General features: G+C 40.4%; 1 protein-coding gene across 1 annotated transcript in view; it reads right to left on the reverse strand.

The window, feature by feature from the left end:
- Window positions 1–15257, reverse strand: part of WDR43 (WD repeat domain 43) — a 46665-nt gene extending 31408 nt beyond the window's left edge. The window contains exons 1-3 of the mRNA XM_044261838.1: window positions 15004–15257; window positions 6804–6941; window positions 3952–4073 (exon numbers count right to left, since the gene is read on the reverse strand). Coding sequence (XP_044117773.1) covers window positions 3952–4073; window positions 6804–6941; window positions 15004–15228 — 485 coding nt within the window. The 5' untranslated portion in view covers window positions 15229–15257. The remainder of the gene's footprint in view (window positions 1–3951; window positions 4074–6803; window positions 6942–15003) is intronic.
- Between the last annotated feature and the right edge of the window lie 8684 nt (window positions 15258–23941).

A 23941-nucleotide genomic window follows, 5' to 3' on the forward strand; every position in this document is an offset into this window, starting at 1 on the left:
GCTCAGTTGGTTTAGTGTCTGCCTTTGGCTCAGTTCATGATCTCAGGCTCCTGGTATCAAGCCCCGCATCAGGCTCCCTGATCAGCAGGAAATATGTTTCTCTCTCTTCCTCTCCCCCTCCTGCTCCACCCCCTTGAGCTCTCTAACTCAAATAAATAAAATCTTTAAAAATAAGTAAAAACAAAAAACTTTCTAGCAAAAGGCTAGAAAATACCAAAAATATATACTTTAAGAAAAGGATTAATATTCAGAACACATAAACTCTATATTCAAGAACTAGCTCAAGTTAAAAAAAAAAAACTCAAAAAAACACAAAAGATATAAACAGGCAATTCATACAAGAAATTCAAATTGTCAATAAACATGAAAACACTCAACCTCACTAGTAATCAAGGAGATGCAGCAATAGCGTAGACTTTTTCCCTTACCCTTTCCAGCTCCTAACACTTTTGACAATTTCTCATCAATTCCCAGAGCTTCCACGTTTTATATTCCCTATTCCACACCTATTCACTTAACATATATATTTTTAAAAAAAAGACAGGATCATCACCTGACAAGCTTCCCTGAATCCACCTCCCCAATCAGCACTAAAATGCCGGGACAGAACTAACACCACTGCCACAGCTCCCTCCTATCCCCCATTAAGAACTGTGCAACTTACAGTGGAACCTCCTACACTGGCATCACCTGGAGACTTACTAGACTTCCAATTCCCAAACCCCAACTGGACCCACTGAATCAGCTCTATCTGCACAAATAATTCACATGCACACCAGAGCCTGAGAAGCTCTAGATTAGAAGATTCCTCTCGGAAATATGACTGGTGCCAAAGTGAAAACCCACACATACTGACATTGGAAGGCTTCCCCATCACTCTACAAATGAAGCTCGGCAATTGAGCCACCCACCCACATGGGCCTTCCAATCAGCTTTTTAATGTTTCATTTTCAAATAGTGACAGGCAGCCATCCTCAGTCATTCGAAGAATGCCTTAAACAAAAGACAGAAGTTAAAATCAAATAAAAATCAAAACACAAAAACAAAAAACAAGAGAGAGATGATATAAGGAATAAAAGAAAAATACTTTAAATCCTATAATTATTATCTTCAGAGAGTTAGAAAATATTAGATCCATGAAAGAAACATGGTGCAATAAAAAGAAAACGGAGAACAAAAACAAAGCTCCCAGAAGTTAAAAATATGGTTAGAGAAATGTAAAAATTCCCTAGATTTGGAAGATGAAACTGAGGCCATCTTCCCAGTAACAAAAGAAAAGGACAAAAAAGAAAATAAGAGGGAATAAACTTGAGGGATTAGCCCAGGATAAAACATCTAAGTAGCAACAGGTTGCACTTAGAGAAAGAATAAAGACAACAGAGGGATGAAATGGTCAAACACATACTAAAATAAAAAGAACACAAACTCCCGGGCTAAATGGTCCCTTGAGTGCCAATGTAACTCATTGACTAAACATAAGGACAACTAGTACTGACAGCTAAAAACCAATGAACCAAAAACAAATAAAAAAACAATAAATAAAAATAAACCAATAAACCAATGCTTCAAAATCCTGAGAGAGAATTATTTCCAACCTATAATTATCTTCAAACTATAAATCAACCATGAGGATACAATAACGGTGCTGATAGACAAGCAAAATCTCACGAAATTTACTATCTGCATACTTTTCTTCAGAAGCTACTGACTGGTATGTTTTACAAAAAAGAGGAGAGTAACCCAACAAAGAGAAAAATGGGATCCAAGTAATAGAGGCTCCATCTGACAAGAGAATTTTCAGGATGATAATGAAAGAATATCCCAGGATCATCACTGTTCAGCAGATCCTGGAGGAAAGTGAAGAAGTCCTCCAAGAAACAGATAAAACTGGAGGGAAGCTGTCAAAAAATAAATGTAACTGATTAACGGATGTGCCCCAAAATAACATGTAACTGTGAGAGTGGAGCTAATGATAAGTATATAGGAAACTAAGCAATGAACAAAAGGTAATTATACACCCCCACGAAAATAAGAGTTTTATGCCCAGAAATAATATAAACCTGGTAGAGTACAAGGCTCATCTATAATAATATTTAATGCGAACAATGACTAGCCCTTCATCGAAAACTGTAATGTACCAATACTCGGAGAACAGAGAGGGGAGAGGCTAGCGGCCAAGAGCTAAATCCTCATCTTCCACAGCAGGAAGTCAACACATAGTACCTAAGATGGAACACAGACTCCATTAACAGCAGCATAAGAATGCCAAGAAGGAAGCAATACCGTATGGGACTGTACCGTGGATGAGAGCTGAGGCTCGGATCCAACCTATTTCTCAACTGTAGAGCCCACCACACAGCATTACAATTAAATCCAACACTGTGTACAAAGTGAACAGAGCCTTGAACACTGGTAGCCCCTATGTGAAGGACCTGACATTATGAACTATCATCCAGACAGCATTTTAAAAATACAGTTCTCTCTCTCTCTCTGCCTGCCTCTCTGCCTACTTATGATCTCTCTCCGTCAAATAAATAAATAAAATCTTTAAAAAAAAAATACAGTTCTAAGGGCCCACCCCAGAACCAGTGGGGGAGAATCGGCAAGGGTATCTCTGACAGTCATCACTGGGAAACTACTGCCACAGGTAAACTGAGACACACACTTACCGAAACTCTAGGCAGATGACCTGCTCATCCGCACTTCCTGCCCCAAACCCCTTCAAATTCTAAGCCTCTATCACCACCGCATCTACTGGGTCTTGCCTTTCAGGTATTATTTCAAATTCAACTTCTCTGAAAACTCAAAACCATTTTGTTCTGAACTTTAACTCTATTCACCTAGGAAGTTCACAAAGCTGAAAATGAAGAGCTACATTTAACTTATTTCTGTTACTTAATACCTCCCCTTCCATGCTACCCAAATGTTCTTAGTTGGTATCTTCATTCTCACTTCCTACTCTTATCATCCCACACCTGAACTACTACAACCACCTGGAATCTGGCCTCTCTGCCTTGTTTTGTTTTGTTTAATGACTCCTCTGCCTTTGAATCAGCTCCTTTCCATTTACTGTACACAACACTGGCAGAGCACCTTTTCCTGAAGCATTATCTTGGAGACTTTATTCCTTAGACATTACCTTCAGTGGTGCTCTCCTGCTTATGACATAGAATCTAAAACTCCAAGAAAAGTTTTAATGCAGTAGAAAAACACTGTACCAGAAGTCAAGATAGTATGAAAGAACTTCTTCCCTGCCACTTATTAGCTGTAAGACCGTGAGTATCATTATCCTTCCTAGTATCATCCTATCCTTCCTATCCATCCTCATCTGCCTAAGTTCAACCAATTCAACATTCACTGAACAGCTACTATAAAGCTTATCACAGGATTAAGTGCTTGAACCAGAAGAGTAGTCTGAGATTTTTATCTGTGACAGTTAAGGCCAGACTCTTAAAATACTTTGGCCCTTATCCTCTACCAGCCATTATTCCCTAGTATGTAAATCCTCTAAATATTTTACTTCGCTTTCTCCTAGCCTTTAGTCTTGCCATCTCCCCACTACCCTTCCCCCCAACTCAAAAGGATTCTCCCACCCTCTTTATCCAAATCTTACCTCTCCTAGAAGGCCCAAGTGAAATCTCTTTTCTTCCACCAGGCCTTGCCAATGCTATCCAACTCATTCGGCCAGTACTCGCATGCTATCTTACGGTATCTCTTGTGCAATTATTTACTCTTGTATCATTACTTAACATTCATGTATTAAAATCTTGGATGCCTGATTTGATTAAAAATTCCCTGAAGTCTATAACCTCTTTAGTATCTACATTCCTCTCCGCGTTCAGTATCAAACTTGACCTACTGCCAAGAACAGTCGATTTGTCCAACTCTAATGTGTTTCCAACAATAACCAAGTAACCCCTCCAGTACCATGGAACCATCAACATTACTCACCACTTTACTTTGCATGTCTGTGTGTTCCACTCCACAATATATTTATCATCTGAACAACTATACAAACAGCCATTGTCTTGATGCCACTGTATGCAATTAACCTTGTTGTCATGTCCACCACTCTACAGATTTAAAAAAAAAAAAAAAGATTAAAAGAAAAAAACCAGCCTGATATAACATAATTACACATCCCAGAATCATTACTAACAGTTAACAAAAAAGTCAGGCTTTAACCTAACTAAAAACACCCTAACCTACATCTATCCATTTCTAATATCAAAACTGAAATAAATCATCTATAAATTCATCAAATGTTAACTTTCTCTTCTCCGCCAAAAAAATACACTTCCACATCACAAGTCAAAGGATGCTAGTTTTGTTTGTTTGTTTTTTAACGATTTTATTTATTTATTTATTTGACAGAGAGAGAGAGAGAGAGAGAGAGAGAGAGAGACAGTGAGGGAGGGAACATAGGCAGGGGGACTCAGAGAGAAGCAGCCCTCACACTGAGCAGGGAGCCCAATGTGGAGCTCTATCCCAGATGAACTGAACCAAAGGCAGCCTCTTATCAACTGAACCACCCAGGTGCCCCAAAGGATGCTAATTCTAAATGCCACTTGCTTTTGACAGGTATGCCAGCACTAAGACAAGACAGTGGCCAAAGTCTGTGATTTACAATATACTATTACATCTAAATCCCTAAAAAGCATACAAGGTAGGTTATAGAATACCCATTCAAGAAATGAGAAGTTCAGCTACTTACCCATGACCACATAACTAGAAGGAGTCAACCTCAGGATGTAACCTCAGCTCCAAAGCCTGATCCCCTTCTACTTCCCCAATCATAATCCCAACATCCCTTATTCTAATCTTCTTGCTATTTTTTAATACACTCATTCCCTATTAAAGATTTATGTATAATCCCATGAAGTACCAAAATCTAAAAAGGAGTTCAAGAGGCGCCTGGGTGGCTCAGTAACTAAGTGTCCGCCTTTGGCTCAGGTCATGATCCAAGGATCCTAAGGATCCTCTCTGCTCCACAGGAAGCCTGCTTCTCCCTCTACCACGCCCCCTGCTTCTATTCCCTCTCTTGCCATCTGTCAAATTAAAACAAACAAACAAACAAAAAAACTTTAAAAAGGAGTTCCAGGTTTCGTTAGCATTATGTCCACATCCACAGTAGGTCAGTAAAGCAGCTATCACACTGCATGGATTGTAGGTACCTGTTCACCACAAAAGACTGATCAAATCAAAGGATGGGCTCCCAGCTACAGTGGGGTAAAAGCCTGCATGAGGACAACACTTGACTTGGAGAGGAGGGAGGAAATAAGAGAAATTCCCTTACTATCTATACCTCTAAATGCTTTAATTCACTTTACAGTTGTATTTTTATAATATTTAACATGAAAATAAGTAACATACTCTGAAATGCAGATTTAAAATCAGGTAAAATTTTTCATATATCAAATCAACTGGGCTTTTGTTAACGTTATTGCTGTTTTAATGGGTATATCCAATGGCGGAAATAATGCCATTGGAATACAGGTACTCTTTCCATTAGTGACACATAAAATTAGGAAAATTTTCAGTAACTATTTGAATACCATGCATAAAAAGCCTTAACATTAAAACCCTTTCACTAATTACAGGTCAGTAATTTTGGGAATCCATGTAAACAGCAAACAAAATGTGTAACAACAAAAAACTGGAAAGCTCCTTAATGGTCAGTAATAGTTAAATCACCAAGGAACTATCCAATTTAGTGGACTTTAGGCAGTCATTGAAAATGTTTGTAACTAGTTCTTGACAAATACGAAAACTGCTCATGTTGTAATTTGATGGAAAACACCAGGATACAAAATAGATGAGAATTCAGTTAAACATATGCATAATGAAATACACACTCTATTAAACATCTCTTGGTGATATAAGAATAATTTTTCCCCTTTTCAACATTAATGTAGTTTCAAATTATCTATGGAAAATGTTACTTAAAACAGAAAACATTGATTCATATATACAGAAGTATTCCTATACAAAGACAGAAGTTCAGTGAACACCAAACACGTAATGTAACAGACAATGTCCGAAACAAATTATGCTAAGTTAAATCACTGCCCTGGAATGCCAAGCTCTCACTCTGCTCTGTGATGCTGGGGCTAGACTCCACAGACCACACTCCTGCTTTGCCAGCTAGATGGCCAGTAGGCAACGTCAATAAGGGGTGCTAGAGACAGACAAGGCTGGAAGAGGAACGAGGGGCTTGTTCATCCTGTCTCCTAGTGTGCATCAGCCCAGCATTTCTTCATCCCAGCAGAGCAATCCTTTTGGTAGAAGCTGAACCCAATATGCAACTGTTCCTCCAACACCTGAGGAACAAGTCTCCCCTTCCTTCCAGGACTCCAGCAGTCAATTAAGAACTCTGTCCTCAGAGGTCTGGCCCCCAAGCCCATGGGGCCACTCTTCCACAAGGGACCGCAAGCAAAGAGAACAACATCTGGTCCTCAAAGGTTTGCATTTCAGCAGTAATCCCACCTCCCTCATTTGCTCCCTGGAGGTGCTGAGCTCCTTCCTGCAGTCAGTTTGTGGTACTTAGAACTCTTTCTACCCTTTATTTTAAATCTAGCCAACAGTTCTTCATATTCTCACCTGTAACAAGGATTATGTTACCTATTATAGCTTTTAACAATATTACTGTTCGCAATTTTAAATGTGGGGGCAAAAAAATGCCCCTGTAATAAAGATCCTACAACACTATTCTGTTTTGTTTTTAAATCTCTAATGATCAGTTTCCCCTTTTCTTTTATATACAATACACACACACACACACACACACACACACCTATACTTACTATCAATTTACTGTGTAATTCTCCTTTTACTGTACTGTATAATAAAATACTACCAACTGCTGTACCAATAGCCAACAAGTCAATTTGGTTACTCGTTTCTATAGCTTCTGATTTCCTTTTTTTCCTCTGGGGACTTTCCTGGGGGAGGAAAAAAAAAAGGTTCATTTTGTATTTCAAACACAAGACATCATTAATGCATAAATACAAATGCCCACTAACCCACAAATGAAATGTGACTGCTACCAAAAGACACTTAACTTAAAGATGGGGGGGGGGACAGATAACTCACTCTCAAATGCTTTCTTTTTCACTATTTGGGGGGGGAAATCACCCCAATGGAAAAGAAGTGCTTATAATTCTCTGTCCCCGTCCCCTACCTCTCTGGAAGGAACGGAACAAATAGGACATGCTCCTGGTATTCTCTTAAAAGATCCAAGCAGCCTCATGCTGCTTCTAAGTCTCAGAAATGAGCCACCTGTGACAGGGCCAAGTGAAGTCTCCATTCCCAAGCAGAGACTACAGATCCATAGCCAAGTAACCAACATTTCCCCCTTTTCCTCCTCATCTCTCCTGTGCTCTAGCTTCATTCTCAGGAAAGGGGACTCAAACTTGTTTTTATAAACACATATTTATTTCAGTCTCCGTCAAAAAACAGTTGGAACTAATAGAGTACAGTAGAAGTTGCCCTAGTGTGTGAGAATTACGGGTTAGTCTGAAAGTTCCATGCGGTCTTAGTGATCCTAATCACTTAAGAGGCACAAGTTCCAAACTAGTGTCAAATGCCACAAGACTGCTTTGCTTTGCTTCAAAAACAGCACTGAAGCTTACTTACAGTCCAAAGACAATCAATGATCACGACTTCAGGATATTACATCAAAGTTTACAATACTGAAAACATATAATTTAAGAATTTCTTTACATGATATTTTTTTAATTAAAGCTTGCCAGCCTGTGCTTTAGCATAAAGCTCTGAGATATCCATTCTTTTAACATAAAATTGACCATTATCACAGGAAAAAGAACATTTTCTCATTTGTGCAGGATCTTTGCTCTACAGCACAAAGCAGAAGCCCAGGATACGTAAAACTTTGCCTAATCCAAAACACACAATGAAAACTATGATGTTACAAGTGTATAAAAAAGAGTATGAAGGAGTAGAGATGCCTGGGTGGCTCAGTCTGTTAAGCGTCTACCTTAGGCTCAGCATCCTGAGCCGGAGCGTCCCGCACTGGGATCCCTGCTCAGCGGAGAGCCTGCTTCTCCCTCTGCCTGCTGCTCCCCCTGCTTATGTGTGCTCTCTGACAGATAAATAAAATCTTTAAAAAAAACAAAACAAAACAAAACACTATTTTATAAAAAGAATATTGGGGTGCCTGGGTGGCTTAAAGCCTCTGCCTTCAGCTCAGGTCACGATCCCAGGGTTCTGGGATCGAGCCCCGCATCGGGCTCTCTGCTCAGTGGGGAGCCTCTTCTCTCTCTGCCTGCTTGTGATCTCTGTCTGTCAAATAAATAAATAAATAAAATATTTTTAAAAATTAAAAAAAAAAGAATAACAACAAGTAGATTTAGAAAGCATTTTCCATTTTGTTTTCATTTAGTTTATCTTATGGAGATGTTACATTTGAAAAATTTTATTCACTTGACACATTAAGGTCAACAAAAAGTGAAAATATTTAACAAAAAAAGTAACTTTTATACAAAGAAAATTACACATTTTGCAAGTCTTAAGAAATATATCTACATTAATAAACCCCAAAGAGAAGTTATGATTAAAAGCCAAAGTATGAGAGGCACCTGGATGGCTCAGTTAAGTGTCTGCTTTCAGTTCAGGTCATGATTTCAGAGTCCTGGGTTCGAGCCCCACATTGTGCTCTCTGCTCAGCAGGGAGCCTGCTTCCCTTCCTCTCTCTGCCTGCCTCTCTGCCTCCTTGTGATCAATCTCCCTCTGTGTCAAATAAATAAATAAAATCTTAAAAAAAAAAGTATTAAAAAATCCGATGGTCTTATCAGTAACCCTTAATTTCCCTGAAACAGTGAAACCTTAGCACAAGCAATGTCCTAGGTCCCACCATCAATTCAATGAACGTCTAATGCCACCTCTGAATGATCCCACAGGCAGACAGGGTTTCAGCACAAGGTTATGAACACAAACACCCATCTCAGGCAAGGGCAGTAGGGGAATGTGTACCAACCTCTTACTACATTTCAGCAGAAAACTCTTCTCTGAAAGATTCTAGAAATTTTTTCTCCAACTCCTGGTTTTACCAAATCAAGTTAAAATCATTTCACACTGACGTTTCTAATGTGTGAAACATAGGCTGCTCCAAATACGTGTACGCTTTTCTGCAGATACAAATGCATCTGTCTTTGGCTCAGGTCATGATTCCAGGGTCCTGGGATAGAGTCTCTCATAGGGCTCCCTGCTCAGAAGGGAACATGCTTCTCCCTTTGCCTGTCGCTCCCCCCTGCTTATGTGCTCTCTCTCTGACAAATAAATAAATGAAATCTTAAAAAAAAAAAAAGGGTGGGGGCACAAAAAGGGGCACTTGACTGGCTCAGTGGGAAAAGCACCAACTCTTGATCTTGGGTTATCAGTTCAAGCCCCACACTGGCTAAGGAGATTTCTTAAAATTTTGAAAAATTAAAAAATAAAAAGCACTTTAAAACTTCCTATATTAATCATTAACATATTCAAACCCTAATTTCCCTATCTACAAGATCTGTGTATTTTGGGAGAAGCAAGCAGAGGCAAGTGGAGGAGCATCCACAGAACTAATGCCCAATTTTGAGGATCAGTGGTCCAAGCCTAAATAATAATACAATTAATGCAACTCAAGTAACTACTGACTCAAGCATATTTTTGCAGAGCTGGACCATCTTTTTAAAAATCACTCCCCAGGGAGCAGGATGAGCCTGTCTGAACAGGTCACCCAGATAAGTTTATATAAGCAATGTGCATTTTAGTAAAATCTGTTTTAAATATTACCCCTTACCAAGTATTTCTGAAACCAAGAATTTAGTGCTGATAATTACAGATTATGACAGACCTCTGTCAGCATTTTCTTTCAGAATCTGTTGCTCCTGTGATCAAAAATTTCAATGACTCCCCAGGGAAAAATCATTGTACTGGCATCTGCAATTTGCCTCCAGACCACCTTTCCCAACCTTATTTCCAATTTCCATCTTTACATGACATTCCCTAATCACTAACATCTTCCCATTTTGCTTCTGCTTTTCCCCTCAACTTGGGAACTGCTTTTCCCTCAACTTCCTTTTGGTTAAAAATCTATCCATGCTTCAAGGTCCACCCCAATTCTCATCCCTCTACAAAAACCTCTTCTACATTTTTATGTAAAGACCTTATTTTAGAGAGTGCACAATGGGGAATGGGATTGGCAGAGAGGGAAGCAGACCCCACTTAGCAGAGAGACCAATGCAGGACTCTATCCCAGGACCCTGAGATCCTGACCTGAGCTGAAGGCAGAGGCTCAACCAAATGAGCCACCCAGGCACCCCCTCTTCTTTCTCTTAAGACACACATCATACCGTGCTCTGCATTACAGACATGGTATATCTGAACTGTCCACTTCTTCTTTGATGTGTCTCAATCACACTCCGTTTTACCTCCTAGCACAAGGTTATGAACACACTCATTATACATGTAAATACACCAAATAATGAAAAGGGTAGGCTAAAACTTTAGTTCGTATCTGTGACTAAAAAACTGGAGTTTCTAGAGGTACCAGGAGTGAAGACCCCAAAAATGTGATTTCTTTCAAGAGTTTTTTTCAGTATGAAAATTGGATTAGGCTAAGCAATAAAGAGTAGCACCATGGGGCACATGGGTGGGTCAGTCGTTAACCAGCTGCCTTTGGTTCAGGTCATGATCCCAGGGTCCTGGAATCAAGCCCCGCATCAGGCTCCAGACTCCCTGCTTGGTGGGAATACTGCTTCTCCCTCTCTTGCTGTATCTCTCTCAAATAAATAAATAAAATCTTAAAAGAAAAAAAAAAAAAAAAAAGTAGCACCAGTCTGAAAAAGTTTATCAGCATCTGATCCACAAGGCAATCAGAAGGCTGAGTGCGTCTCAAGGGGTTAAGTGCATGATTTACAGAAGCAAGACATAGAGCAGATGTGGTAAAGACAAAAAGAAAAAAGGGAAAGTGCTGAGCAGTCTGAATCTGATCAAGTAATGACTTTTTAGACTGAGATCCCAAGGAAGAAAAGTTTACATTGAGAGCTAGTACATACACTCATAAAAATATATGTACATATAACTGAAACCAGCTCCACAAAAAAACTTATCATTTCCATGCAAAATATACTCACTTTTTTTATACTCATTTTTTTAACTCTATCACAACCCACTAAATCTGTTTCATAATGATCAAAACCTAACTTTGAAAAATCCTGACCTCTAGACACTGGAAATTATGCCCAAGTTTCAAGTTTCATTCTGCAAGTTAGTCTCCTATGCCTTTTCTTGGCCCACCTTACTGTCAGTTCTCTGGCAAATGTTTAAGTCATGGGTAACAATGAACAAAATGTGTGCATTTCACATGTAATTACATAATATTTATATCAAAAACAAATTCTAATACCAGGACCTTCAATTCCTGACAACAGGATCTACTCTGCACACTCTTCCTTGTTTTGAAGTCTACATACTGGAGAGACCCTAAGATACAGCACCATACATTCAGGAATACAAAGAGATTGCACCATATCTCCAAAGGATAGGAATGGGGATACTCAAGTTAGATTCTTCCAAGAAACATTCTTAATGCTACTGGGCTTGCCTTGTCTCATGTCTGAAATGCCATGTGCTTCGTTTAACAAGAACTAAGCTGTGTGAGATCATTTTAATTGCAGTGACAGCAAAGCAGCATGGTAGCTGAGCGGAGACAAAGTCTGTTTCTTCAGGGCTATACACCAGCTAGGGAAGGAAAGTAGAAAAGTTTTGAGAGATTTTAGGGGGCAACAAAATAGGGCCAGTTACTAGGTGGGGCAAGGGCACTTATTTTGTGGCTTTGGCATATCATTTAACAGCTCAGCCTCAGTTTACACACACATACCTGAGAAGCTTTAAAAACAGCATCCATCTCTAGTCCACCCATGTGTCTCCTTGCACTCTTCTTACCATCTGAGGTCCTCTTCTCCCCACCGGGCTCCATCCACCAAATGAAATACTCAGCTATTTAATATGTACAAAAACCCTCCAAAAACTACTGTGGCATAAATGTGAGGTATTATGATCATTCTTGGCCAAGAAAACAATATGATTTTTCTAAACATCCAGGAACCTCTACTTTAACTCTTATTACCCAAGTAACCCAGCACTAATTCATTTTATTCCACTCACAGGAGTAATGTTCACCAAACTTTGTCCTTGGGTGGCAAACTGCCAATTACTGAACCAGATACAGGATACTCTTACAAAATGATTTACACTGAGGAATGTAGCAATAAATTATAAAAAGAGCCCAAAGAGAATGCTCACTGTATCATTCAATAATAACACCTAACATTTACTACTCACTTACTACACCAGTCATATACACTGCCTCATTTAATTCTCAAAGGACCATGAAAGATGGGTAGCATAATCTCTACTTCATGTTTGAGTAACAAAAATCTTAACTTGTTGGGAACACGGGCTTCAGAATAACATCCTTACCAAGACTCATACTCTAATCCTCAAAGATTTAAAATAAATAGGTTTAATAAAATGAGGGCATCTTAAAACTTCCGTGGCAAGGATCCTAACCCAGGGACTGAAGCAGCTGCTACACGTCGCTCTTCATTATTTAGCTTTTTAAAAAAATCACGTGACTTTATAATTTTATCCTGTAATAAATGTGCATATTTAAGAGAACCACTTCTCCCTCTAATCTCCAACTAAAATTGATGCTCTAGATGGATACATCCCCAATATAAGGAGGATCAAAATGTCCTCTCTCCATTCCTCCCAGCTTTCAATTCTGTGACTCAAGATCTAGGATTACAGTGTAAGAACAGTGGACCAGGAGTCAGAGGACCTTGATTCTAATGGTCACAGTCTCTTTACTGGATACTAAAGATTTGGTGAAGTCACCTGGAACTTCCTTAGCTCTGACTCTCGGTTTTTAAAAAATTTTATTTCAAGACATTTCATAGAGCTGCGTGGCTAAATGAAAACATGCAGCTAAAAGAATACTGAAACCTATACAAACTTTTTTTAAGTAGCCAAATTCTCATTTTTCAATGAGGCCCTCCAAATTAGTAACTTGCTCATTGTGACAAAAGCAAGTTTGAGTTGAGTCCTGGACATGAAACCAAATTCAGATATTTTTCTACTATTTCAGAGTGGCATACATAATTCAAACTCTGACTTTAAACAGAAAATTTAAGATTAGGTCAAAGTTTTATTCCTGAGGCATATCATGTGACTTAAGTCAACAGAAAAGCAAAGGGGTAGGGGGCAACAAATTTTTACTATCCTAATATTAATTATTATTTGTTGTAGATAACGGAGCACAAAGCTCTAAATACTTGAGTTCTAGTCCTGGTTCTATTTATGGTTTTTATGCAAGCTGACTAATTTTCCAGAGTCTCAGTTTCTTCTTCACAAACAAGGCAAGAAGTTAGCCTTTATCTACCTGCAAGGACTAACCATACAAATCTTGAGATACTAATAACAACACTTGCAGCACTTACATACACTAATAAATGTTTCTACGTTACTAACCACGTTCACCTTCACAACCACTCTGAGGTGGATACTATCACCCCTCCCTGTTCTACAAACGAGAAACCAGAAGTACAATCACCACTATGAAGCCAAACCTAGATAAAAATGGAAGCAGCAGAGCTTGGATCCATGCATCTAATCTTTGCTCCACGTATTCCCCCAGCATCAGTCTTATCATCTCTTTACAGGACTGTTAAATAGAAACACAGAAAACAATTTTAAATAAGAAAAATTGGCAGACTGCTGTAACTTTTAACAATGGCTATGGTTTTTCTTTTTCCAAAGTCCAAGTTCGCCTTGACTTAAGAGCACTTTTAAAGGTTTCTTTAATTTATTAACTAAAGTCACTTCATCTAGAAACTAAGAAACTATCTTAAGATCCGGAAAATACCTAAACATACTCACCCAAAGCATAGTTAGATGTACCCCTACTTTCAACCCCAAAATTTAGCACACATTTACCGCACTGTAGTCGGATGGGAGTTAAAAATCTGTCTTGAACAATAGACTTTTAAGTTTTACACATAGTGTCAGCTAAACACTCACGTTCTTCCAAATCACATTAGACTGATTCGATTGCCTACCCTATACCTGTGGTACCCACGTGCAACTGCGTTAGAGCAGACGTGGTCGAGTGACTCCACAGTGAATGACATCTTACCTTAGATGGGGCCCTAACACGGCAATGTCCTGTCTCAGAGAAACCTCACCTGAACTCACCTTCATTACATTAAACTGGCTACTTCATTTTACCTCCACATCCTAATGCAGACTTTAGACTTGGCTAAAAGGAGGTGTATAAAAGGGAACTGAGCAGAGATTTAAGAAGAAAAAAAAAAAAAAGCATAAAGTTTCAAATGACTGAGAATGGAAACGAGCCTGAGAAAGTCCAGAGTTTCAAGAGTGAGAATACCACTCACTGGACGTGGAAGAGAACACGTGGTGAGCCTGCACCCAAGGGTTCGGAGGTGGGGGGGGGGGTTGTCCGGAAGCAAGGAAACAGACTTATTCATTCCAATCTCCTAAGGCAAAAACGATGAGCTAGAGAAATCGGAATAGGGTACTCCAGCCCCAAGAAGGGGCTCTGTCAAAATCCAGGACGCTGAAGAGCACATGTTGCTGCGCCAGGCTTCGCAGAAAGAAGCCGCCCTGGGAAGCTGGGGGCCTACGCGAACATGGCGGCCCCGGCGACAGCGGGGCGCGGGGCGCAGACCGCATGGAGTCAGTCAGGAGGGCTCCAGCCTACGGCCCGTCCAATAGGGCCGCGCCCTCTTTCGCTACTCTGCGGGCAGGCCGCACGCGGGACTGACGAAGTGGACCGAGTCCGCGCCGCCGCCGCCGCACTCCGTGCCTCCTCACCCGGGGCCTCGGAGGGCCGCGCGAGATGCCGGGCCACGCGCCGTCTGACCGGGGGTGCGCTGAGTCCGAGTCTGGGCGCATGCCCGCCCCCCGCCGTCCCGCCTGCTTTACCTTGGCCTGCAGTCGCGCTGGCGCCCAGGCCAGGCAGGTGCAGGTACCGCTGAGGTGCGCGGAAGGCACGTACTCTTGGTGCAGCCTATTGTTGGCGGTCTCCCACACTCGCAACTGACCGTCGGCAGACGCCAAAGCGAAGTAGGCCTGGTTCAGCGGGGAGAAAGCGCACGGAAGCCCTGCCGGGGACAGGGGGTCGGCAACACCACGGCCACCCGCCGCCATTGCTGCCCTGGCTCCGCGGCAGCCACGTGTTCGTCTGTGCGCCTGCGCACCGGCGTGGGGCGGGGCCTAGAGGGAGGAAGTGGGGCGGAGGGATAGCAGAGACCCGAAGGAGTGGCTCGTCGCGTCTCTAGCCGGCGCTGGGCAGGCCCAACCTGTGGACGGTGGCTTGGAGGGCTCAGTGCTAATTTGTACTGGTTGGAGGAGGAGACGTGTAGAGGGGAAGTGACTGCAGACTGGAGAGCAGGCCCGTTACTTTGAAAGAAAAAAAAAAAAGAAAAAGAAAAAAAGAAGAGAAATAAAGAAGGAAAAAGGTTGGATTTTGTTTTGTTTTTTTAATAACATGATTGAACTAAATGTTTAAGAGACAATCACTTATAGCGCCGTGATTGTGGCAACTGTTTACATTTTTCTTAACCACTTCCAGGCTGTAATCATGTATACATATAACAATTTATTCAGTCATAGTAGTGTGAAAGTAACGGTGGGATCTACTGTCCTCCCACTCCCCATTTCGTCAGGATTAATCCCGTTACTACATCAAATAGATAATTTGGACGCCATATTTCACGAAAACTATGCATTGTGATTCAAGAAGTGTCAGATTAATTTTATTCTGCCCACAGTTTATTGCCCAACAAGAAAGACAAAAAACGCCACCCTCAGGGATATGGGGAGACTAAAACTTTTACAGCCAGGGAGTGCCACGGTAACATTTGTGTTTTAGATTATTTGTAATGACAAACATGTACATGTTTAAAAGGCCTCCTGGACTCCACGGAGATGGTAAAGAGGCAAGAAGGAAAACTGACACAATATAGGAGAGTGCTGGGTCAGACTCAGATGCAAGCAGTAAAGGTGGGGAGAAGCACCCAGACTTCAGATAGAATCTGAAGTTAAAAGTCAACAGGGTTTGCTAAATGATTGCAAAGGGTGAGAAAAAGACAAGTGAAGGATGACTCCAAGGCCTGAGCAAACTCATGAATGGTGATACCATTAGCTAGATTGGGGAAATGGGTTTGGTTGGAGTGGAAATCAAGAATACTGTTTTGGACAGTTAAGTATGAGTATGCTGAAATCCATGTCAAGTGAGGGAGCTGGGGGCAGCCTGTGCTACCACCCCTCCCTCAGGACCCTCACTGGCCCCTACTGGCTATGGGCTCCCTTGCTCCCCAGAGTGGTGGGGGCTGCGACCATAAAGGGAGGGGGCAGGTGACAGTGAGGTCCTGGGGGACTGGAGTTGGCTACAGAAGAAGATCACAAAGATGTAAATTTGGATGCACTAGCATACAGATGCTATTTGAATTGCGGGACTAGCCAGATCATGTTGGATGCAAGTATAGATAGAAAAGAAAGCTTAGCCCCAAACTGTGCAACCTTTAGAGGTCAGGAGGAGGGGAAGATCCAGCAAAGAAGATTCAAAATGGGTAGGATGAAAGCCCAGGAGAGTGAGATGTCCTGGAAACCAACTCTTTATAAGGATTCAGGAAGGAAAACTTGATCAAAGCCATGTCAAATGCTGTAAGATGAAGACCAAGCATGAAGCAGGATTTGGCAACATCAAGGTCATTGGTGACTCTTCAAAAGCACTTTAGGGGCACCTGACTGGCTCAGAAGGCAGAGCCAACTCTTAAACTCGGGTTATAAATTCAAGCCCCACACTGGGTATGGAGATTATTTAAAAATAAAATCTTAACACACACAAAAAGCAAAACAAAAGCATTTGGGGTGGGGGACTTACTATGGAAAGTGGAAGAGAAAAAGGGATGTGAGAAAGTACAGAAAAGGGATTTTCAGAAAAGTTTTCAAGGATTTCTGTTACAATGGAGCATATATGAGTCTGTATGAAGAAAAGTCTGAGCTAGAGTTATAAAGTAGTCATAAATAAAATAAAAGCTTATTGCACTCACGGTGTGTCTGGTACTGTTCTCTGTGTTTTATGTCCGTTAATCCATTTAGTCCTCACAATAGCCCTGGGATGTAGAAACTATGACTATCTCCATTCTTCAGATAACAAAACTGAGGTATAGAGCTGAGCAGTGGAGGAGGAGCTGGATTTCTAACTGAAGTCATCTCTGGGTATGACAACTTGACCCAATGAAACTATATAGAGTTCACCGTAGATGACCCTTCAATACCCAAAATGTCATTCCTTGACCTCCTTCCTTTCAATGATCTCGGCCTCTACCCTACACCAGCCACTTATTCCCATGGTCATATCTCAGACATTATCATTACAATAGCTGCACTCCCTCATAGTCTCAGTTTTCCCACACCACTATAATCACTGATTCCTGTCTTTCCAGCTTGCTCCCGCCAACTTCAAGGCTCCAGGCAATCCTTCTATCCCACCTAACTGTCAAACCACTGATCCTAGCCTTTTCGCCTACCCTCACCCCTCCTCCTTGATGGCTGCTCTTGCCTCTAAATTTATCTTAATCTCGATCATTACAACCCTCAAATCCCTTGCCTCTTTCCCACGTCATTGTCCTTCTGTGGTAAAAGTGTAAGCCTGGTCAAATCTAACCCTCTGCCCAGAAGCAGCTGAAAGCAATGAGAAAAAAGTCACAGCTTCCTATTATGACTCTTATCTACTTTAAATTCATGGTCACAAACTTCATGTGGAAGTCAATGCTGCCAAGTTATCAGTTGTTCCCTGGCCCATTCATACTTCCATTCTTCTCCTAGATACTGATTCGTATCTTTCTTCTCCTACCACTTCAAACCTATCCCTCTCTCCCTGCTCTCAGTGAATGACTGTGCTTCCTATTTCTTGAGAAAATAGAAGCCATCACAAGAGAACTTCCACAAGCTTCCAGTACCATGAACTTTAACCAAACTGTACTCCGTCACTCCTGCCACTCCAGATGGATTTTCCATGCTCCTAGAAAAGGCGACCCTTCCACATAAGTTCTAGATCCCATTATTCCAAAAAGTCTTTCCTCTATCTACAAGCATCAGTTTTACTTCTCAGCTTAATCCTTCTCATTAACATATAAACATACTGGTTTTTTCTTTCTTCCTAAAAAATAATATTTCCTTTATCTTACTTCCCCCTATAGTCACTCTCCCAATCTTTTCCTTCCTTAAAAAAAAGGTAGTCTAATTTTCTTTTTTTAAAGATTTTATTTATTTATTTGACAGAGAAATAGAGAGCACATGCATAAGTAGGCAGAGAAGTAGGCAGAAGGAGAAGGAGAAGCAGGCTCCCCAATGAGCAGAGAGTCCAAACATAGGCTTGATCCCAGGACCCTGGGATCATGACCTGAGCTGAAGACAGATTCATGACCCACTGAGCCACCCTGGCACCCCAGCAGTCTAATTTTCTTAAACTCTCTCCTCCAATGGGACTTTCATCCCAACCCACCACTACCCCAAAATTCCCAGTAGGGCCACCTCTAACCTCTATGTTGCTAAATATGTGTCTTTCTAAGTCTGCCTCTCATGTGACTTGTCATTAGCGTGCCTGCCTTCCATGACTTCACACCTTTCTGGCTTGCCTCTTATTTCTCTGGTTCTTCTTCTCAGTCTTCTCTTTTGGTTCTTCCTTATCTCTTACTCTCTAACATCAGGGTAGCTTAGGGAACTTCTCTACTTGGGCAAGGGACTTTCCAGAATGAAGACTGTACATTTTCCAGCTTTCTCTACAAATTGTGAGGCCATCTGACTAGCAGCCAATACAAAAATGTCCTTTTTAAAGGTATGCTGTTCTTCATTGCTTTTTTCTTCTTAATTCCTGGAACTCAAATGTTATAGCCAAAAGCTAGAGCATCCATGATGGACTTTGGGGAGAAAATAACATGGTGAGAATAGTAGAGCAGCAAGACAGAAGAAACTAGAGACCCTGAAACATGATGTAAGTCCTGCACCAGGGCCTCGGACCTCTTTTATACAAGAGAAAATAAATATCCCTGTTGTTTAAACTACAGTATTTTGGGTGATGTTACACACAGATGAACCAAATTGTGCTCATTATTTTATATCCTTTGCCTCAGTTGGTGATCCCACCAACCATCCAGTTAGCCCCTTGAGAAAGCCAGAAATAAGCCCTATTAACCAATCCCATATCTCACTTCTGCCCAAACACATAACTCACATCTGATCAATCACCAGATTCTGTTTTTATCTCTTAAATAATTCTCTATTCAATTTCCTCACCTCCATCCAGTTCTAACCATGTCTGTTCTTATTGTGCCTTGTCACTCTCACCGGAACTGCCACCAATGCTTGTATTGGACTCCCTTTCTCCATGCCAGTCTGGTAGTATGATCTTTGTAAAATATTAATCTAACCACTCCACTTCTCTACTTAAAATTCTTCACAGGGGCACCTCGCTGGTGCAGTTGGTTAAGTGTACAACTCTTGATTTCAGCTCAGGTCCTGCTCTCAAGGTCCTGAGATCATGCCCACATTGGACTCCATGCTCAGTGAGGAGTCTGCTTAAGACTCTCTCTCCCTCTGCCCCTCCCTGCCATGCTCTCACTCTCTCTCTCTCTAAAATAAATAAATCTTAAAAAAAAAACTTCACAATCTTGCTGGCACCTATAAAAGAAACTCTATGCTGTTTAATATATTTGGATTACAAAACAATCTGTAAGCTGGTGCCTGTCAGCCTCCCCAACAACATCACTCATTAGACCCTCATCTGCTTCTGGTTTCCTGCCCTTATCATCCCTGTCATGGGTCCTTCTCTTTTGCATAATTTAGGCTCACCCAGGTCCCTCTCTGCCCCAATTCCAGCTCTCATCAAATTACCAACAATTCAACTTTTTATTGCTGTAGATAAAATTGTAGATAAAAACCAATGATTTTTATCCTAAAAGGTATTAGATACTACAATCTCTAATCCTTAACAAAATATTTGCAAATCAAGTCAGCAATATACAAAAAAAAAAAAGATTAAATACCATGATCAACTGGGATTTATCCCAGGAATGCAAGGTTGGTTTTACATTCAAACTTCAAAAACTATAATGTACCATGTTAAGGGAATAAAGGACTAAAAATGCATGATAATTTTGAAAGATAAAGAAAAAGATTTTAACAAAATCCAACACCCATTCATAATTAAAAACAAACAAACAACCAAACAAACAAATTTTGGGGGTGTCTCAGTGGCTCAGGTCCTGATCTCAGAGTCCTGAGCTCAAGCCGCATCAACTTCCAGGCTCGGCACAGAGTATGCCTGAGAATGCTCCCCCCTCTTTCCCCTCCAGCACCCCCCACTCCTCCTCTGACTCGTACTGTCCCTCTCTCTCAGATAGACAAACAAACTTTTAACAAAGCAGGGACAAAAGGGAATATCTTCAACCAGATAAAGGGACTCTACAAAAAACCCCCAGCTCACTTCATACTTAATGGTGAAAGATTGATGCTTTCCTCCTAAGATTGAAAATTAATGTCTCATCAATTCTATTCAATATTTTACTGAAGGTTCCAGTTAGTGCAATAAAGTAAATAATTATGACGATGATGATGGTGGTAGCATCCAAATTGTGGAGAAAGGAGTAAAAGTATTTTTATTCACAGATGACTTATAGAAAATTTGAAGAAATCCACAAAAATTCTAAACCTAATAAATTAATGTACCAAGGTCTCAAGATACAAGATTAATATATAAAACCAATGATATTTCTTCATTCTATTGGTGGACAATCAAAATTAAATTGAGAATGACTCCATCTACAGCAGTACCAGAAAGAATAAAATACTTGGGAAAAAAATTAACAAAAGTTCAAGACTTGTATTCTAAAAAGTATAAAACATTGTAGAGAAAACTTAAAGGAGACCTAAATAAATGAAAAGACATTGCATGTTCATGAATTGATAAACTCAATATTGTCAAGACAGTGATTCTACTCAGTTTGTTCTACAAATTCAAAACAATCCCTCTCAGAATCTTAGCAGGACTTTTTGTAGAAACTGGTGAATTAATTCTTTTTTTTTTAAAGGAAATTTCAGAAGTTAGCTTTTTTTTTTTTAAATAAACATATATTTTTATCCCCAGGGGTACAGGTCTGTGAATCGCCAGGTTTACACACTTCACAGCACTCACCAAAGCACATACCCTCCCCAATGTCCATAACCCCACCCCCCTTCTCCCAACCCCCCTCCCCCCAGCAACCCTCAGGTTTTTTTTGTGAGATTAAGAGTCACTTATGGTTTGGCTCCCTCCCAATCCCATCTTGTTTCATTTATTCTACTCCTACCCACTTAAGCCCCCATGTTGCATCACAACTTCCTCATATCAGGGAGATCATATGATAGTTGTCTTTCTCTACTTGACTTATTTCGCTAAGCATGATACGCTCTAGTTTCATCCATGTTGTTGCAAATGGCAAGATTTCATTTCTTTTGATGGCTGCATAGTATTCCATTGTGTATATATACCACATCTTCTTTATCCATTCATCTGTTGATGGACATCTAGGTTCTTTCCATAGTTTGGCTATTGTGGACATTGCTGCTATAAACATTCGGGTGCACGTGCCCCTTCAGAAGTTAGCTTTTTAAAAAGATTTTATTTATTTATTTGACAGAGAGAGAGAGATCACAAGCAGGCAGAGAGGAAGGGAAGGAGGCTCCCTGCTGAACAGAGAGCCTGATGCGGGGCTCGATCCCAGGACCCTGAGATCATGACCTGAGTGGAAGGCAGTGGCTTAACCCACTGAGCCACCCAGGTGCCCCTGGTAAATTAATTCTTATGCGAAGTGAAATGATTATCTAAAAGAAGAACAAAGTTGGTGTCCTCATACTACCTGATTTCAAAACAAACAAGCTACAGTATCAAGGCAGTGTAAGAAATTTTAAGATGTACTCTCTTAGCAACTTTCAAACATGCAACACAATATTAATAATTGTTGGGGCACCTGGGAGGTTCAGTTGGTTGAGCACCTACCTTCAGCTCAGGTCATGATCCGGAAGTCCTGGGAATGAGCCCTTTCCAGGCTCCCTGCTCAACAGGGAGTCTGCTTCTCCCTTTGCCCCCGCCCACCCCCACTCATATTCTCTCTCTCTCTCTCTCTCTCTCTCTCATAAATAAATAAATAAGTAAATCTTTAAAAAACAATATTATTAACTATTATTACCACATTATACATTACATCCTCAGGACTTACTTATTTTATAACTAGAAATCTGTACCTTTTGACCTCCTTCAATTGACTTCTTTGGTTTCTAATATACAACAGTAAATCCTGGAGGAGTTCTACAGAAGCCAGATTCAAGCTCAGCAGTGACTGGGGAAACAAGTGAAAAAGCAAGAGAAAAGCAGTTATATTCTCAGATTTAAATACTTTTTCTTTCACTAAAAGTTTAAAAAAAAATTCCGGGGACGCCTGGGTGGCTCAGTCATTAAGTGTCTACCTTCAGCTCAGGTCATGATTTCAGGGTCCTGGGATGGAGTACTGCATGGGGCTCCCTGCTCAGCGGGAAGTCGACTTCTTCCTCTTTCCTCTGTCCCTCCACGCTGCTTGTGTGTGCTCTCTCTCTCTTTCAAATAAACAAAATCTTTTAAAAAATAAATTAAAATTTAGATACATGTAAAGATATACAATGAAATACACAAGTATTAAATATATTTGGGTCATATTTGCATGCTGAATTATTCAGCATAGTCACTTAGGTATCAGGACTACTGTTTTTCTCATTCCCTACTTTCTTCATTCGTTTATTAATATTACAAATATTTATTTGTTATTTAATATTACAAATATTTATCGAGGGCACATTTTGTTCCAGGCACTATGACGGGCAATGGAATTACACTAATGAATTAGACACAGCCCTCTCCACAATCTTTTCCTCCAATTTGGGAAAATGGTAAATAAAGTGATTTCATTTAATCTGACATGTACTGTGGAGGGTTGGCCTGAAGACAGGACATACAGGAGAGGCACTTCTACCAGTGATTTGGACTTACTGTAGGCTCCCATTCTAGTGAGGCTGATAGCTGAAGGATGAGGGAAAAATTACACAAAACACAGGAAAGAAGCACACACAAAGAGGTAGAGGAGCACATCTGTGGAATTAGAAGTAGTGATCTAATTTGAATGGAGATTTTAAAATGTCAGTCATTAGCCATAGTACTTCTTGACAGCTATTTGGGCTTTAAAGTAATTGCTCAACTAAATACCACTAGAAGACAGTGTCCTTCTGACCTTATAACATAAACATGATGAGTATATGCTGCCTCATACTGTCAGATAACAGTTTCAGAGTGCAGACTGATTGTTTCATAGGGAAGACAGAAGGAAAAGGAAAAGTATAGCCAAAAATAGAAAGGCCCATATAGTGACCTTTTTTAAAGAGCTTAAATGCTCTGAAAGATCATGAATAAATAAGGAATAATTATGTTTTTCAACATATGTTAGCGTATTCTGTTAGATGTGTATAGGATAAAATATAACATCCTGTCTTATTCAAACAATATAATGGGATGCCATTTACTGTTTATAGTTTATCTTAGAAATCAAAGAGATGTAAGTTTTTTCCCATTTTGTCAATATATCTTCTTCTTTCCAAGTCCTACTCCTTCTGAAATAATAGCCAAATATTATTTAATCATCTTTAAGAGATAATAAAGTAGGAATGGTAAAAATTTTTTAAAGATTTTATTTATTTATTTGTCAGAGTGAGAGGGAGAGAGAGCAAGCACAGGCAGACAGAATGACAGGCAGAGGCAGAGGGAGAAGCAGGATCCCTGCCGAGCAAGGAG

Source organism: Neovison vison, chromosome 8 (genome assembly GCF_020171115.1).
Source record: "Neovison vison isolate M4711 chromosome 8, ASM_NN_V1, whole genome shotgun sequence".
Taxonomy (NCBI): domain Eukaryota; kingdom Metazoa; phylum Chordata; class Mammalia; order Carnivora; family Mustelidae; genus Neogale; species Neogale vison.